This window comes from Rhinolophus hipposideros (assembly GCF_964194185.1).
Source record: "Rhinolophus hipposideros genome assembly, chromosome: 26".
Taxonomy (NCBI): domain Eukaryota; kingdom Metazoa; phylum Chordata; class Mammalia; order Chiroptera; family Rhinolophidae; genus Rhinolophus; species Rhinolophus hipposideros.
Window position 1 is genome coordinate 3,345,006 of NC_138072.1, and position 19,701 is coordinate 3,364,706.

Sequence of the window (19,701 nt, forward strand, 5' to 3'; positions counted from 1 at the left end):
TTACATGGGAATCATTACACACAAGTAATGATGTAAAAATGAGGAACCATGTTTAATGTGTGACAATTAACTGTTATAATCCAACATTCATAATGTCAATTATCATAGAAAGCTGTTATTAAAGAATCCCTTTTGCTGTTGTTGCTTAATTAAGAATTTTTAAATTATTTCTTCACATATGCATATTGGGTCAACAAGCAATCGGTAGAATTGTTGTATATTTATTCATCAAAACTTGATTATAAACCGGAAAACATCACACGCATTACACTGATTTTCTCAGAACCCATGAGAACATCAAAAAACTCACCTAAGCATTTTGGTGGTTCTGACCACTTTCCATCTCTACATGTTATCTGCTTGTTTCCCTGAAGTTCATTCAAGAACTGGCATTGGTATTCAACTGATGACCCTGGAGCATATTCTGCTAATGGAAATGTGGTGATGTCTCCATTTTGAATAGGTGGAGGGGCTCCACATTTTCCTTTAGACTCTAAGAATAGATATTATATGATTTATTGAGAGACCAAAGAAAAATCACAGGTTAACATAAGCAAATAAAAACATAGCACAATTTGTAATATGAAGACTTGTGATTTCTGATGACAGAAAAGACTCATTGAAGTAATTTTAATCACTTGTACTGAGACTCACCCCACATGAAAGCACATGTGAAACATTAATAAATATGTTCATTGTTTTCATATATCTCTTGGCCATTTGTATTCTTCTTAGGAGAAGTTTCTGCTCATGTCCTCTGCCTATTTTTTAAGTGAAAAAGACCCTACTATTTGCGGTCTGCAGAAAACTCACTTCATACTTGAAGACAAAGGTAGGCTCAAAGTAAAACACTTGGAAAAATATACACCAGGCCGAAATTCAAGTGGATAATGCCATATATCCTTTGTTGGTACCCCGTGTTTCCTGAACCCTAAACCCTGGAGTACCCCAGGCCAGGTTCTCAGAAGTTTTTTCTATATAACCTAGTTCCCTGGGTGAGATCAGCTAGCATCCCACCTTTAAATATAATCCATAAGCCCAAAACCCCACATTTATATCCCGTTCTATGATCCCCCCAGCTCGTCCGGGTCTCAAAGTGGAATTCTATAGGTCTGCCAAATGGACTTAAGTTGTCTTTACTATATTTATTCCTAGGGAAAAACTGAGTGTCTTTATGCTTAAGATGGGGAATGTTCCATGATTCCAACTATTGTACTGTGGTTAAAGCTTTCCTAATATCAATAGACCATATTTTTTAATCAGTCCATAGAAATCATTGGACTTTAAGCAACATCATTTTATATGCACTAAAATTTTTACTGCATAGAAACTACTTCACTATGTATTTATATCAACATATTTTGTCCCTAATGTATTCTCCAAAATCAGGGAAGAGAAATAAGGTGCTTTACCTTTGCACTGAGGTGGTTCCGTCCAGGTTCCATTTAAACACATCACTTCTCCATTCCCAAATAGGGCCAAAGGTCTGATGCACTCATAACTTACTCTATCACCAGATAGATACTTAGGCATCTCCTCTACTAGACGAGCATTTTCCACTGTGGGAGGATTCGCACAGGAAACATCTGAATAGGAAGAAAGAACATGTCGCTCATGTAACGACCATTTTGAATGCAAATGAACAAAGGAATTCCGATATATGCGTTATTTCAGGGGAGTTTTAAAATCAATGGGTAATCTGTCATGAAAAAATAATAATTTTCTAAATTTACATGTAAAATTGAGAAAGGAGATAAACAATGCATTTTTTAAAAGATTTAAGCTTCTATACATTAAATTCCTCTCCCATCCCTTCTAGAAGTTTAAAAAACATCTTTGAGGCCAACAAAAATGACATGCTTTCTGGACATTCTTCTTTGAGGTTAATAAAGTAAATATTATACATTACATAAACTCAAAATGAATGTATAAGCACAAGAAACTCATAATACGGGAGGGGGAAAAATGGCGGCGTGAGGTGAGCCTCTGTAGCGCTCCCTGGAATTTACAATGAATCGGACAACAATAACTCCACAAAGGACTCCCTGCACAGCAGACAGGCAAGACGAAGAGGCCCACTACTGAATTCACCTATAGGTGGGTGAATCGCACGAGTGGGGGAGGAGGGAGAGGAGATGTGCGGGGACGGAGCCGAGCCACAGACCTAGCTCAGTGCTCCGTGCTCACTGCATCCCGGAACTACCGCCGCTGCGGGAGAGGGAAGGACTCGGACTGCTAGGGCTCCGCTTACGGCCCACAGGGCTGAGGGGGCAGCATATAGCACGGCTGAAAGTTCACGGCAGACACCTCGGAGCAAAGACTGAGGGAAGAAGGCTGAAAACTGTGGTTTAAGCCCTCACTGCCCAGCGGAGAACAGAAGCCTTAGGCACGGAGACTAGCCGCCCCCTCCCTACCCTCCCAGAGCTCGCCCCGCCCCCACCTGCCCGGTGCTAGAAGCGATAAAGTAGCAGTGTCGGATCAAAGGACAGAGTATTTGCTGCTCTGAGAACTGTGGACCGCAGACACAGATTCGCAGCTCAACTAGTTTCGGCAAAGGGGAGGGAGCTGTGGAAGCAGGACTGGCTGTGGTGGTGGTCGCCACCATTGCTCTGGGCCACCTCTTACAACTCACCCCGCCCCTGGCCCCACCTATCTGGGCGGATCCCTGCAGGAGTAAACAGAACTGCTGAAACAAACGGGCTCTGAATCTGGTGCAGAAAGAGCTTTGGAACTCCAAAAGCTCTTCGCATACCTATCAACCTATTGCAGAAGCCACTCCTGTAGATGTCTAGGAAGAGAAATAGTAAATCAGTGATTGCCATGAATAACCAAGGCAACAAGATAGCTCAGAAAGAAAGTGAAAAGTCTCCAGAAAAGGAACTTAGAGACATGGAAATATGTGATTTAAATGACAGAGAATTCAAGATTGCAATTCTGAAAAAAACTGAACGAGATGCAAGAAAACACAGAAAGGCAGTTAAATGAACTCAGAAACACAATCAAAGAACACCATGAGCATTTTACAAAAGAGATTGAAATTTTGAAAAAGAACCAAATAGAATTTCTGGAGATTAAGAACTCAATAAAAGAAATTAACAATAAAATATCCAGCTTAGGTAGTACAGTTGACCATACAGAGGAAAGAATCTGTGACATCGAAGATAGGAACCTGGAATTTACAGATGGAAGAAGAAAGAGACTTGAGACTTAAAAGAAATGAAAGAACTACAAGAACTTTCTGACTCCATCAGAAAGAGCAATATAAGAATAATGGGCATACCAGAAGGAGAAGAAAGAGAGAAGGGAACAGAGAATATATTTAAACAAATCGTCGATGAGAACTTCCCAAACTTGTGGAAAGAACTGGATCCTCGAATCCAAGAAGCAAATAGAACACCTAATTACCTCAATCCCAACAGGCCTTCACCAAGGCACATTGTATTGAAGCTGTCTAAAATCAATGACAAAGAAAGAATCCTCAAGGCAGCCAGGGAAAAGAAGACGGTAACTTACAATGGAAAGCCCATTAGATTATCATCAGATTTTTCAGCAGAAACTCTACAAGCTAGGAGGGAATGGAACCAAATATTCAAACTATTGAAAGAGAGAAATTATGAGCCAAGAATAATATATCCAGCAAAGATCTCCTTTAGATATGAAGGAGGAATAAAGACCTTTCCAGATATCCAGAAGCTGAAGGAATTTTCTAATACACGACCTGCACTACAAGAAATACTAAAGGAGGCTATTAGACCACCATCAACAGGGACAACTTGTGGCAACCAAAACATAAAAAGGGGGAGAGTAGAGGCCTGAACTGGAATATGGGAATAGAGAAAATACGCATACTGAAGAAACTGGAATACTCTAAATATCAAACTTTCTTTTACATAAACTTAAGGGTAACCACTCAAAAAACATCCAGAACCGAAATACATACTGTAATAAAAGAAGAAACAGAGGGAAACATCATAGAATACCACCACACAGAGATAATAGACAACAACAAAAGGCAAAGAAACAATGGAGACACAGCCTTACCAGAAAACTAAAGATAGAATGACAGGAAATCCTCACATATCAATAATCACCCTAAATGTAAATGGACTGAACTCACCAATAAAGAGACACAGAGAAGCAGATTGGATCAAAAAACTAAACCCAACCATATGCTGTCTCCAAGAGACACATCTCAGCTACAAGGACAAGCATAGACTCAAAGTGAAAGGGTGGAAACTGACACTCCAAGCAAATGGTACCCAGAGAAAATCAGGTGTAGCCATAATGATTTCCGATGAAACAGACTTCAGGGTGAAAAAGATAACAAGAGACAAAGATGGACATTTCATAATGGTAAAGGGGACTATACACCAAGAAGACATAACAGTCATCAATATTTATGCCCCCAATCAGGGAGCACTGAAATACACCAAGCAACTACTAACAGAACTAAAGGGAGCAATTGACCAAAACACAATTATACTAGGGGACTTAAATACATCATTGACAGCTATGGATAGATCATCCAAACAGAAGATAAATAACGAAATAGCAGCCCTAAATGACACATTAGATTAAATGGACATAATTGACATATATGGAGCACTTCATCCTAAAACATCAGACTATACATTCTTTTCTAGTGTACATGGAACATTCTCAAGGATAGACCATATATTGGGACATAAAATCAGCCTCAGCAAATTTAAGAAGATTGAAATCATACCAAGCATATTCTCTGATCACAAGGCTTTGAAATTGGATATCAACTGCAAAAAGAAAGCAGGAAAAAACACAAATACATGGAGATTAAACAACATACTTTTAAAGAATGACTGGGTCAAAGAAGAAATTAGAGGAGAGATCAAAAGATACATAAAAACAAATGACAATGAAAATACATCCTACCAAAATTTTTGGGATGCCGTGAAAGCAGTTTTAAGAGGGAAATTTATATCATTACAGGCCTATCTCAAGAAACAAGAAAAGTCCCAAATAAATAACCTCATGTTACACCTTAAAGAACTAGAAAAAGAAGAACAAGCGAAACCCAAGGTCAGCAGAAGAAAGGAGATAACAAAAATCAGAGCAGAACTAAATGAAATAGAGAACAAAAAGACAATAGAAAAAATTAATGTGATAAAGAGCTGGTTCTTTGAAAAGATTAACAAAATTGACAAACCCTTGGCTAGACTCACTAAGATAAAAAGAGAGAAGACACTAATTAACAAAATCAGAAATGAAAAAGGGGAAGTTATCACGGATACCACAGAAATACAAAGGATTATCCAAGAACACTATGAAGAACTATATGCCACCAAATTCAATAACCGAGAAGAAATGGACAAGTTCTTAGAAACATATAGCGTTCCAAGGCTGAATCATGAAGAACTGGAAAATCTAAACAGGCCGATCACCAGTAACAAATTGAATCAGTCATCAAAAACCTTCCCAAAATCAAAAGTCCTGGACAAGATGGCTTCACCAGTGAATTCTACCAAACCTTCAAAGAGGATCTAATACCAATCTTGCTCAAACTCTTCCAAAAAATTGAAGAAGAGTCAGTACTCCTTAACTCATTTTATGAGGCCAACATTACCCTGATACCAAAACCTGGTAAGGACAACACAAAAAAAGAAAACTACAGACCAATATCTCTGATGAATACAGATGCTAAAATCCTAAACAAAATTCTAGCAAATCGAATACAACAATGCATTAAAAAGATTATTCATCACGACCAAGTGGGGTTCATCCCCGGGGCACAAGGATGGTTCAACATTCGCAAATCCATCAATGTGATACATCACATAAACTAAATAAAGGACAAAAATCATATGATTCTATCAATTGATGCAGAAAAAGCATTTGACAAGATACAACATCCATTTATGATTTAAACACTTAATAAAATTGGTATAGAAGGAAAATACCTCAACATAATAAAGGCCATATACGACAAGCCCTCAGCTAATCTCATAATTAATGGTGAAAAGCTGAAGCCCTTTGCTCTACGTTCAGGAACACGACAAGGTTGTCCCCTATCACCGCTGCTTTTCAACATAGTGTTGGAAGTCCTTGCCAGAGCAATCAGGCAAGAGAAAGAAATAAAAGGCATCCAAATTGGGAATGAAGAAGTTAAATTGTCACTCTTTGCAGATGACATGATGCTATATATAGAAAACCCTAAAGACTCCACCAAAAAGCTATTAGAAACAATCAATGAATACAGTAAAGTTGCTGGCTGCAAAATCAACGTACAAAAGTCCATTGCTTTCCTATATACCAACAATGAAATCTCAGAAAAAGAAATAGAGAAAACAATTCCTTTTGCAATTGCAGCAAAAAGAATAAAATACCTAGGAATAAACTTAACCAAGGACGTAAAGGATTTATATGCTGAAAACTATAAGACATTTTTGTAAGAAATTGAAGAAGACACAAAGAAATGGAAAGACATTCCGTGCTCATGGATTGGAAGAATCAACATAGTTAAAATGGCCATATTACCCAAAGCCATATACAGATTTAACGCAATCCCCATAAAAATCCCAATGTCATTTTTGAAAGAAATAGAACAAAAAAATCATCATATTTGTTTGGAACCACAAGGTGAAGGGATTAGGAAGCAGCTGGTAACCACAAGATGGCCTCAGGGTTTTCTGAAAATTAATTTGGGGAACTTATTCAATAATGTTGTAAAGATTTTGTTGGGTATTCAATGGACATGCATCCTATTTGGGAGACCAGCTCAGAGATAATGTGGATGCCTGATCATGGCATTGTACACCAGAAGCTAAACATTAATGAATGCCAACTATAATTTTATATATATAATGTGATGGCTCAGTGTGAGGTCGGATGGATAATGGATGGGGGGAGGGGGGTTCACAGTGTGAGGGATATAAATGATGAACATCTAAGTATTACCTTGTCTTGTACACCTGAAACTAATTAAAAAAAAGACAATTAAAAAAAATAAATAAACAAATAAAATAAAAATAAAAGACATGCTTTTTTGTTTGATGTAATCTTAATAGATATTCTTCATGGTTCAAAGAGAGGAGAGAGTTATGTATTTAGTATATTTTACATGAGTAATTTCATGTTGATTTTTTTCCGTATAATTCTACTGTTTTTTTTTAAGTAAGTCCAATTGAATAAAATCTTTGTAAAGTCTAAAAAAAAAAAAAAAAAAAAAAAAAAACACCCGAATAGCCAAAGCAGTATTAAAAAAAAAAAGAACAATACTGGAGGTATCACACTCCCTGATTTTTGCTTGTACTACAGGGCTACAATAATCAAAACAGCTTGGTATTGGCAGAAAAACAGACACATAGACCAATGGAATAGAATTGAGAACCCAGAAATAAAACCACATAAATATGGACAGATAATTTTTGACAAGGAAGCTAAAAACATACAATGGAGGAAAGACAGCCTCTTCAATAAATGGTGCTGGCAGAATTGGATAGCTACGTGCAAAAGAATGAAACTGGACTGCTATCTGTCACCATGTACCAAAATTAATTCAAAATGGATCAAAGACTTAAGCATAAGACCTGACACAATAAACTGCATTGAAGAAAACATAGGTACTAAACTTATGGACCTTGAGTTCAAAGAGCATTTTATGAATTTGACTCCAAAGGCAATGGAAGTAAAAACTAAAATAAACGAATGGGATTATATGAAACTGAAAAGCTTCTGCACAGCAAAAGAAACTATTGACAAAATAATGAGGCAACCAACTGAATGGAGGAAAATTTTTGCAAACAGTGCCTCTGATAAGGGGCTAATATCCAAAATATACAAGGAACTCATGAAACTCAACAACAAAAAAAACAAACAACCCAATTGAAAAATGGACAGAGGACCTGAAGAGACATTTCTCCAAAGAGGATATACAAATGGCAAATAGACATATGAAAAAATGCTCAACATAGCTAATCATCAGAGAAATGCAAATGAAAACCACAATGAGATATCATCTCACCCCAGTCAGAATGGCTTTCATCAACAAGACAAATAGTAACAAGTGTTGGAGAGGCTGTGGAGAAAAAGGAACCCTCATACACTGTTGGTGGGAATGCAGACTGGTGCAGCCGCTGTGAAAGGCAGTGTGGAGGTTCTTCAAGAAATTACGAATAGAATTACCATATGACCCAGCAATCGCTCTCCTGGGTATCTACCAAAAAAATCTGAAAGCATTTCTTTATAGAGACACATGTACTCCAATGTTCATTGCAGCTTTGTTTACGGTGGCCAAGACATGGAAACAACCAAAATGTCCTTCGATAGATGAATGGATAAAAAAGTTGTGGTATATATACACAATGGAATACTATTCGGCGTTAAGGAAAGATGATATAGGAGCATTTGTGACAACATGGATGGATCTTGAGAGTATAATGCTAAGTGAAATAAGTCAGACAGAAAAAACAGAGAACCATATGATTTCACTAATATGTGGTATATAAACCAAAAACAACAATAGAACAAGACAAAAAAATGAGAAAGAAAAACTCATAGACACAGACAATTTAGTGGTTACCAGAGCGTAAGGGGGTGGAGGGTGGGTGATGAGGGTAAGGGGGATCAAACATATGGTGATGGAAGGAGAACTGACTCTGGGTGGTGAACACACAATGGGATTTATAGATGATGTAATACAGAATTGTACAACTGAAATCTATGTAAATTTACTAACAATTGTCACCCCAATAAATTTAATTAAAAAAAAATAAAAAATGTAAATGAAAGCTCTGGTGACAAGCACTAAAAAAAAATAGAAACTCATAATAAAGAGATTATTTGACAAGAAAATTTAGTTTTCAATTGTCATGTACAATTGAATTGTAATTTTAAGCTCTTAGAAAAATAAACACAAGAACACACTTTCTTAGAGAAAAGTCAAGAATTAACACACTTTGACCAACACCATTGTTGAAGGAAGACGATATACAGTCAATGGACCCAAAAAATACGAGTTGTAAAAACAGAAGAAAATAAATGTATAATTGATAAAAACACTGCAGTGATTTGGGGGAGGGGCAATGTTTACGGACACCACCATGAGCCAACCGTAATTCCTCAGAGAGATTCAGGTAGATATGAAATCATAATCGGCTATCGTGAGGGTTCCCAAACTAAGGTGCGGGTGGACTCTTTTTGGAATTGTTACAACAGTCTCGGGCACATACGTCGAATCTTTGACTCTGAGTCTGAATGTACCTGTGAACTCGCATTTGCATTTCTATCAATATCCCAGAAGATGCAGTGCCTGCCATCCCTGGAATGCTCTCTGAGATCTAAGGGGCGAGGAGACTAGCGATCGTGTACACGTGCCATCCCTTTCGTGGAGGCATAAACGTTCTGTGATGTGGCCTAAAACATAACTATGTCTGCTTTTTGATAGTGCTAGAAGCAATTTAACAAATAAATTTTAAAATGTCATCACCTTACCTCTGCATGTTGGTTCCCCTATCCATTTGCCCTTAATACACTGTACAATATTGGATCCCTCCATTTGGTAATATTCGTCACATTTATAAGTCAGTTCTTCTCCTGAACTATATGATCTCTTCTGCTTACTCACGAGTATGGCATTATCAATCCTGGGTGCCTCAGAACATTCGGCTTCTGAAAGAAAACAATATACATTTGTTCAGCAAATCATTAAAAATATACAATGGTCAATAATTATAGTAGGAATAATAGTTAGGCACATGTTAAACACTGAATGCTGTACAATGTTTTTCTTTTAACGTGAAAATGTTAGCAGTCTTGACTTAAGGACATTGACTGATTCTACATTTATCAGAAGTATAACGAGGGAGCAGGGATATTAAAGCCTGGAGAGATATGGATGCAGGTAACGTTTGAGACCAAACTTCTTACACTCCCATTCTTACTTGCCCATACAGTCCTCCTACGTTATGAGGTATTGTTACTACTGTTTGCTTCTGTCCAAATCTCTTTCCACAATTATGTCAAATATGTTAGAAATGATATGTTTATAGGGCTATATTTGAGAAACCAACAGTAAATTGAATAACAATGAGATTGGTGATACAGGATGAGAGATGAGAAATCTGAGAATGGTCCTCAGAGCATATCGAAAGTGCACAAAAGGTGATGTCACAATGAAATATTTTGGCTCATGTCATTGAACTTTTCTGACTACTAGGGCTAATTAATTCTCTTCCAGAACCCAGAGCTCCCCAGAGCTCCTGTGTTAAATTCTGGATTCATATTGGTGTCATTAATGTTCTGAATTAAAGATATTTGTCAGCCTCAGAATAAAATCAAATACACTATACTTATGCATTCTGGTGGACGAGACCATCTTTCTCCTATACATTTTACAGATGCAGGTCCATCAATCTCAAATCCTTTGGAACACCTGTACGTCACTTCGAATCCATATGGGTAACTGTTTAACTTTTTAGATCCAGTACCGTTCCCTATCAAAGGTGGTGGTCCACATGGAAGTCCTAAAAAAAGAAGAAAGATTGACTGCGTATTGTACTAACTCTGAAATCAATTTTATATACTGGTTGTCAGACGTGGTACTTGTTTTGAAATGAAATGACCACACAGGAGCTAATATATTACAGAGAAGGTGCACAAATACTTCCTGAAACCAACCATTGTGGTGTGTGACCAACTGTAAGTTGATCAAGAACTCGAGAATAAAAATATCAACATATTTATGAGTGGTACTATCAACGCTGCTGTAGCCAATCATGAGTAATGAAGGGATACACACTGAGAATTAATGATCTTAAGGAAAGTGCCATTTGTTGTAAGAAATCAGAAGGGACATTGTAAGAACATAAATGTTTTTCAAAAACCTAGTGGTGAACCATTCACTACCTATATGAATATGTAGGAAGATGAATAAATATACCTATATGAATAGGTAGGTTTAATTTCATACACAGCCTTTAGCATAAAAAATACTAGAACTAGAAGTGATTTCATAATGAACCAACTACTAAAAATAGGATTGATACGGTCATGCAAATAGTTTGGTAGTTTATGTAAAATATACATAAATGGTTTTATATATTCAGAACGCTAAAGAATTATGTCTCATGACTTTGAAGACAATTGGTTATTTTAATGACTTGCACCAAAAACAGAATTATAGTTTGCATGCTGTCCTTACCTATACACCGAGGTGGAGAAGTCCATTTTCCCATGTGGCATGTTATCCCATCTTCTGCAGATATCCTGAAACCATCTTCACAAATGTAATTTAATTTGGTGCCATGTGTGTAAGTGTGGGGTTCATCTTTTCTTTCTTCTGAAGAGATAGATGAATTCACAGTTCCATGTTCGATGTGAGGTGGCTGAGAACATGGAAGTTTTTCTATGTGAAGAACAGAGACCAAAGAATCAAGCACAGAAATAAATGTTTCAATTGTGAAATAAAATCAAATGCTACTTCGGATTTTGAAATAAGGATAATTTGAACAAATTACGTTATGTGAAACCTGAAAAGTATTTAAAAGTTGCAAGGATATATGTCTGCCTAAAATTGATGCTACCATCCGCTTGTTCCAAATGCCCTTCCCTTCTTGTCCTGTTCCTAGGGGGTGGACACTACACATAAACAAAAATGGTACCTGGCAGTTACACTGTGAGCTAAAGTTTTTGTCTCTGTTCATTTCCCAGTGAGAGTGATTGAATTTGTGCAGCTAGACTGTAATTTCCCGTTGCAGGTGGAATAGATATGGAGGAAGCTCTGCATCTGGTTCCTTTACTCAAAGCACAGGGAGTTTTCCCCTCCTTAGGAAGAAGATGATAGCAGGTGAGGAACACTGACCAACACAGCGTGGAATTGGCTGCCATATTCCATCCTTGCACTCAATTTCTTCTGGTCCCTGAATGAGGGAGTTTTCTTGACACAGAATAGATATTTTTTCTCCATCCTGATAATTCACTGTAGTTGTCATGTTTTCAGTTTTGGGAATCTGTGGTGGAGGTGGACATCTTCGTAAATCTAAAAATATTAGAATTACATTTCTTGATGAAAAGTCATAAGTTAAAAGGATAATTCCGTAAACAGAAATGTCAGTAATAATATATCCTAAAAGACCAAATTATAATGCAATGGTCTTTTTTATGTTCTTTGGGTGTATGTCTTTTATTTTGCTTTTATTTTGTTCTTTGCTCTATAATGCTCGTTTTAAAGCTATAAATATCTACATTTTTGCTGTATCTCATCGATTTCAATGTGCACTACAAACTTTGCCATTTTATTTAAACTATTGCTTTTTGATAAATTATTGATAAAGCACTTTTTCAGCTTTCCATATTTATGAGATGGATAAATAAGGTCTGTAGATCTCTAATTTTGTTATTTTTGCTTTTAATTTGGAGAGTGTTTTAAGGACTTTTTTTAATTGAAATTTGTTTGGAATTCTATTATCACATGGAAATGATCCATTGTTTTAAATTTATTGATTGTATTAAAATAGGACAACAAAGATTGTAAGAAAAGGAGTATTACGAATGTTGTAAAGGATTATTTTGTAATCATAAAAATTAATTCCCAAGCACAAAGCAGTTATACATGTATCTAAAATATTTCAAATAGACAAAGCAAAGATGAACAGAACTGAAAAAATAAATATCCAATTCCACAATTCTAGTTATTAGTACTGATAGCCTTCTAATTCTAATAGGACAGCTAGACAAAAATTTTTAAAAGACATCAAAAATTTTAACACAAATGTGAACCTTTTTCACTCGGTCTGAAAACGAGAGTCTGCGTGTGCTTTCATATGAAAATGGAACCATCGAAAAGATAGAAAATGTGTGGGACAATAAGAAAAACATGAATTAATTTCAAAATGCTGAAATCTTACGCAGTACAAGCTCTGACAAGATAATTAAATTAGAATCAATAAGAATAAATTATGCAAACACAGGATATTCACCATTCTAAACATTGAACATGTGTTGTTGTTTATAGACCAATGATTCTACAACAAAACTGGTAAAAGAAAATAATTATTTGGAAATTGAATATTTTCAGTTTCTATATAACTGACAGGTCAAAGGAGAAATCACATGGTCTAGTAGATATATTTCACACTGACTTAAATGAAAGTAAAATGGAAGTGAAATATTTTGAGAAACAGCTAAGCACTTAGAGGAAAAAAAATTGAATTTTACATAAGATTTATATTTTAAAAGTAGGATGGTTTAAACCCATGTTTTAATTTTCTACATTAAATAGTGAGAAGAGAGAAAAATGAAAATCAAAATATTCAGAAGGAAGGAAAGTATAAGTCCAGAGAGAGAAAATTGAAAAAACTGAGAAAGAAAAATAGGAAAGAAAAACAGAAAATTAATAAAGCTTGCTAAAATAGTGAATGCTAATTAAGCTAAAAATAGAAAAGAGCGGAAATGGAGAATATTAACAGGCTTAAAATGGTTTTTTGAAAATATTAGTAAAATGTAAAAACAAAACAACACCCTATGAAGAATGATCAGGTACAAGAGAGAAACAGTATCTATCTCAGAATGAAAGGAGTGATACCAGAGAAGATACTACAGAGCAAGAGGGAGAGTGAAGACTAAGTGACTATTAAATAATAGAAAACCAGCCTATTGACAAATTGGGTAAAATAGAGCTATTTCTTCAAAAAAACCAACTTCCTTACATTGACAGCATAGAAAATTTGAGTAGACTACCACCTATTAAAGAAATTGAATTCTCCATCAAGGAAACCTTCCAAATAAACATCAAACTCCTATCAGATGCCTTCACAGGTGAATTCTGTCAATCTTTTAAGGGATAATTAATACAATAACACTAGGTATAATGATATTACACATGAGCTTTTCGACACAGTGGGGCAGGGCACACGTCTCAGTGGGTTTTTATGAAGCCATCATATCCCTGATAAAAGAACCTGGCAGAGACATTGCAAGGAAAAGTAATTGTAGACTAATAGCCTTCATGAATATAGACGCAAAAATTCTTAAAACTATATCAGCAAAAAGAGTACGTGGAAATCGAGAAAGAATAACATATCACCACCAAGTATAGGAATGAAATTTATTCAGTAATCAAAAATTTATATATGTAATTCACTGTATTAACAAAATTTAAAAAGTCATATTATCCTATGAATAAGTGCATAAAGAGCATTTAAAAACATTCAGCAGCGCTTGATAATGAAAGTCCTTACTCAGCTAAGTGGGAAGAGAAGGAAATTCCTTTAATCTGATAAAGGACATCTAGAAAAATCCTAAACTAACATTATACTTGTGGTAAGATGCTGAATACACTTCCCAGTGGTCAGGAACAGTATAAAGATGTTTGTTTTCATCACTTTCTTTCAATAGTTTAGTGAAGGTCCTCATCAGTTCAATAAAACAAACAAAATATCAAACTAAAAAGGGACTGGCGGAAATAAAATATTGCATTTGCAATGATACACTTGCTTAAGGAAAACTATAACAGATCTGTAAAATACCACCTAAAAATAATAATAGTACAGTTTCAGAGTATAAAATCAATACACAAAAATCGAGTGGATGTCTTTATACGTGTGGAAAAATTGGGAAAATGTAGTTATGAAAATTACATGTTAATATTAAAAATATAAATACAATTTTAGAATAGTAAATTATCTACACTTAAATCAGTGTTGGGAAAATAGAAGCATAAATAAATAATTGAAGAGATATGTTTCTGGTTTGAAAACTCAGTGTGGCTAAGGTGTCAATTCTTAATTTATATCTCATTATACATGTCATTTTTTCTATTACACATGCTGATACTCTATAGAAATTGATAAGCTTTCCCTGGAATTTCTATATTAATGAAAGACCAGACTCATTTTAAAAATCTTGAAGGAAGAGCATAATTGGATAAAATATGTCAGACTTCAAGACTTAGTATGAAGCTATGATTACCAAGGATACGTGGCAGGGATAAGGATAGACAAATAAATTAATGGACCAAACAGTGGGGCCAGAAATAAACCATCACTTCCATAGTTAATTGATTTTCATTCGAAAGTCTTTCTCACCCATAGTAGTAGAACAATTGGATGTTCATACACAAAATAAGAGTTCAATTCCTATTTTACACCACACTTAATAATTCACAGAAGATGGATAATACACCTAAATATTAATGCTAAAATGATAAAGCTTCAAGAGGAAAATGTAGACAAGCACTTGTACTTCACTGCCTGTAAATATTACTTGCTGCCTCTAAGACGATCTAAAGATGAGTGGAACTGTAGACAGTAGGTTTGTTTTTGTATCTGTATGAAACTACTTTCTGTATATTGTAGTCCTGAGGAAACTGGTAAAAATGTAGAGGTGAGTGAGTCAAGGTGCCCTTCAGTTGGAGAAGAATGAACTGCATGCTATCGGAATTGGTGGTGACAACGTGACTCAGAGTTTTCCAGGTGGGTATAGAGAAGCAGATAAATGGATGACTAGATATGCACGTACATAGATAGATACCTGGAGAGACAGATAGACAGGAAGATACATACATTGAGACTAGATACACACATAACAGCTATAGGCACAGGCACATTTGTAATATAAGGAACTGGAAGCAAATGGGATCCCAACAGCAAGAGGACACCTACTGCCCAGAAGTTAACTTAAAGCTACCACATTTCTGGGTGGTTAGTTATATAGCTGACTAATGCATATGACACAATTATTATTTAGAAACAGTCTTTTGGTTGCTTTCTAAATTACATTCCAGCTTGAAAGTTATTTGTAGTAATAAACAGTTTAAAAATATTTTAAAGGACACAACGAGACTCTTTTTAGAAAGTAGGAAGAAATAAATTTTGAAAATGTTATAAACAGCTTACCTGTGCAGGTTAGTTCGGGATCCCATCTTCCGTTTTTGCAGACTGAGTGTCTGTGTTCTGATTTTCCTGTACATGTGTAAGTTACGTTCATATTATGGGTGTACACATCGTTATCTGATAGGTTTGTCTCCTGTGCAATTGACTTTGATATTTTACACTTCTTATGTTCATCTGTTTCTATAAATTGATAATATTACCATGAAAAGACTAATAATAAGAATCAAACCAATTGATACAATAAATAGTTATAAAATCAGTAGAAGTGTGAAATTAGAATGTATGCCTAGAAATTCTACCAACAAAACCTTTCCTGATCATGTTGCATGAGATGGGCTATTCTGCATGGATGTAGTCCTATCTACAGTCATGAAATTTCATAGAAAATATCATCAAAAGACCTTTTAAAATTTAATAACTCTCACCCCAATAAATTAAATAAAAAAATTAATAACTAATTGTATGTTTTAAAATTTTTCATTAAATATATTGGGGTGACACAGGTTAGTAAAGTTACATAGGTTTCAGGTGTACAATTCTGTAATACATGAGCTATATATTGCATTCTATGTTCACCACCCAGCGTCAGTTCTCATCCTTTACCATATGTAACCCCCTATAAGCCTCTTCAAATATTTCCCTCCCCCTGGTAACCGCTAAACTGTTGTCTGTGTCTGGGTTTTGTTTGTTTTCTTGGTCTTTCCTTGCTTTCAGTTATATCCCACACATGAATAAAAGAATATGATGCTCGACTTTTGCGCTTTGGGGACTCAAAAGCATCTGAGCTGCACTAATGGACGAAATGCATAGGGAAGAGTCATCACGTGACTAAATCGGTCCCATTTGGAATCTGTGCCAATGTCCACATCCATATGTTTCTCCACATTGTTTTTAAACCCCAAAACTCAAAATGTTAAAATAAAAACAATTATCTGAGGAAAGAGAATATATGAGCTAGTATAATTATAATCTTTCAGTAAAATTAATGTAAGTTGATGAGAAAGTTGATCTAAGATGTAATGTGTAAAAATGAATATTAAAACAGATCCTTTTCATGATGACCAAAAAAACAGAATAAGAAACTAACTGAGTGCTTAAAGTCATGACCTCTTTTGTATATATATATATATATTTTTTTTTTTGTATATATATTTTGTATATATATTTTGTGCATATATATATATATATATATATATATATATATATATATATATACTCTTAGGATCCTTGAGAAGGTATTTTATATGCCTATCACCCTATAATCTCATACTATTATACTGCTATCATAATAAATTTTTGCTGGCTCCAGTATGAGTTACATAGATCTCTGAAGTTTCTATTGAGCTCCTATGTTTCAAAAATTCAGTGCAGGTGGAAATCCTTGTTGAATTTGACAACATATCAGTGGAGCCTCTAGGTAATATTTGTTAATAATTTGTTAATGATCAGGGCTAAGCGAGGATGAACAAAGAAAACACAAGTATTTGGACAAAGAATAGCAATGATTTTGTAACACAACTTTAAAAAACGAAATAAAGGAGACTAACTGAAAACAGACCAGAGACTGGAGAACCTAGTCCTATTTTCAGGACTGGCCACAGCGTTGAGGGAGACAAAAGCGAATGTTCTTTAAGGGATGGTAACTGAAGGAAGACTTGTAGTGAAACGTGGAGTGGTGGTTAATGTCACTATGTGCTATGATGGATTGGTTTCTGAAAGGACTTCTTTGTTTGTTAGGAGAAAATAAACATCTTGGGAAGAGTGAAAAACTACACTAGAGGGAGGTACAAAATACACATTGAGAGGAGAAAATTTTGGCCAATTTTGAGTACAAATTAGCTTTATACTTATAAACAATGTTAATATCAGGGACAGATTCATACAATTCTATTGTTAGTTTCTAGTTTTTCCTCTGCAGACACATATCAAACTACAAACAACAGACGTTTGGATTCACTATAACTTATGACCTGCCATTTTAAAGAATATCTCCAAATGTCAGAGATACGCTTGCAAATAGAGTTTTACAATAAAAATATTAAATGATATTGAACGTCAATTTGAGAAATGTATTCTCACCAATGCACCGAGGAGGCTCGGTCCACGTTCCCCTGATACACGTAACTGATCTATGTCCAATCATTGTGAATGCTTCTCTGCAATTGAACTCTACTGAAGCTCCATGGTGATAGGGAGAGACAGGGGACACCACATAGCCGTGAGCAAGTTCAGGGACATCTTCACAGGTGCTGTCCTCCTCTGTGAACGTTTCACAAACACATGTTAACCTTTAAATTCAAATTTATGTGCTTATGTGACGATAAACATTGCTGACTCTAGTGTAAATATTAATGTCTGTATACATTACCAATGCACATGGGCAAGGTTGTCCATTCTCCATCAAGACATTGAACTTTGTGAGAACCTTTCATCAGAAATCTAGGTTTGCAAACATACTCCACCACTTCGCCATGTTCGTATTCTTCTTTAGGGGTGTTTTTAGCTGACCCATTGTGGAGCTCAGGGCATAGACCACACGATTTTACTTGAGCTACGGTAGAAATGTTGTGTAATTGATGGATAACTTTTCTATTTTACAACTTAAAGTATATTAAAATGATGAGATTTTTTCTTCAATTTATTTTTCATTATATAATATAGCATTCTTAAACAAAGGAAAAGGATGGTATTTACCCAGATTTGTCTCCCAGTTCCGTTACTTATACCAAACTACCTTATTGGAAGTGTTATATTAGTCCAAAAACCAAGTTTGGTATTCTAGATATTCTAAAAATATATGCAAACCAATTAATAAATATAAAATATTGTGTAACTTACAGCAATATTCATATTCCATGGAAACACTTCATCAAATTTTTTTGAAAAAATACCATCATTTGAGGCAAGCATTTGATAAACATTTTAATTTTGACTAAGCCATTCATGTAGCTGAGTTGACAATAAGTTGCTTGAATAGTGATTAGGCACGTGCAGTGAAAATTGCAGTGACGCCCATGCTGATCAAAATGTCCAATATTAATGGGGAATGGTAGGCAAAAAAGAAATGATGAAAGCAGTCTGTCCACTGTCAGACACAATATATGTACCTACAGATACTTTCAATACATATTTCAAAAAAAAAGGAAGATTAATTTCTTAAGTTAGGCAATCAGAGTTCTCTACTACGCAACACATGTTCTCCTCACGTATGTCTCTGGCTCAAGGCCCTAGATTACAGACACTCTGGAAGCCAACAGGAAACTAACAGAGAACAACAATGTGATAACCGATATTCTAACTCTTGCTTCAGCAACTTCAGATAAACATTTACCTTTACATGTTGGAGGATCAGGGGACCATCCAAAGTGGTAGCACTGAGATGAATCTGGTCCAACAATTTGAAGTCTGTTTCTGCAGGAGAATTTCAGCACGTCTCCGACTCTATATGTGTCTTTCCTTGGCTCAGCAATTACGTATTTTTCTATATCGGGAACTGTGCATTCTCTTTCTATAGAAAATGTCAGATAATTTAATGAGAATATATGATTAATCATTGCCAAAGTAAATTTTATTATGTCTTAGAAAAATAAGTTGCTGTGTGTTGCATATAGAGAGAGGCATCGGATAAATCCTCTCCCTTGAAAAGCATTACCTAGGTTTTATACACCCTTTATATTCAGATCGGTCTCATTGAAAAGCAATACATGTGTCCTGAAAATATATTTGTAAAATTAACTTGCTTAAAGTGGATCTGATTTTTTAATTTTTTTTCATTTTATTTTATTTTTTATTTTTATTAAATTTATTGGGGTGACAATTGTTAGTAAATTTAGATAGA

General features: G+C 35.3%; 1 protein-coding gene across 1 annotated transcript in view; it reads right to left on the reverse strand.

Moving 5' to 3' along the window:
* The window catches only part of CFH (complement factor H), an 84,294-nt gene that overhangs the window by 32,074 nt on the left and 32,519 nt on the right, over window positions 1-19,701 (reverse strand). Inside the window, exons 12-21 of the mRNA XM_081039178.1 lie at window positions 19,195-19,371; window positions 18,232-18,414; window positions 17,943-18,122; window positions 15,867-16,043; window positions 11,834-12,010; window positions 11,174-11,377; window positions 10,323-10,496; window positions 9,466-9,642; window positions 1,413-1,586; window positions 311-493 (exon numbers count right to left, since the gene is read on the reverse strand). Of these exons, the coding sequence (XP_080895304.1) occupies window positions 311-493; window positions 1,413-1,586; window positions 9,466-9,642; window positions 10,323-10,496; window positions 11,174-11,377; window positions 11,834-12,010; window positions 15,867-16,043; window positions 17,943-18,122; window positions 18,232-18,414; window positions 19,195-19,371 (1,806 nt within the window). The remainder of the gene's footprint in view (window positions 1-310; window positions 494-1,412; window positions 1,587-9,465; window positions 9,643-10,322; window positions 10,497-11,173; window positions 11,378-11,833; window positions 12,011-15,866; window positions 16,044-17,942; window positions 18,123-18,231; window positions 18,415-19,194; window positions 19,372-19,701) is intronic.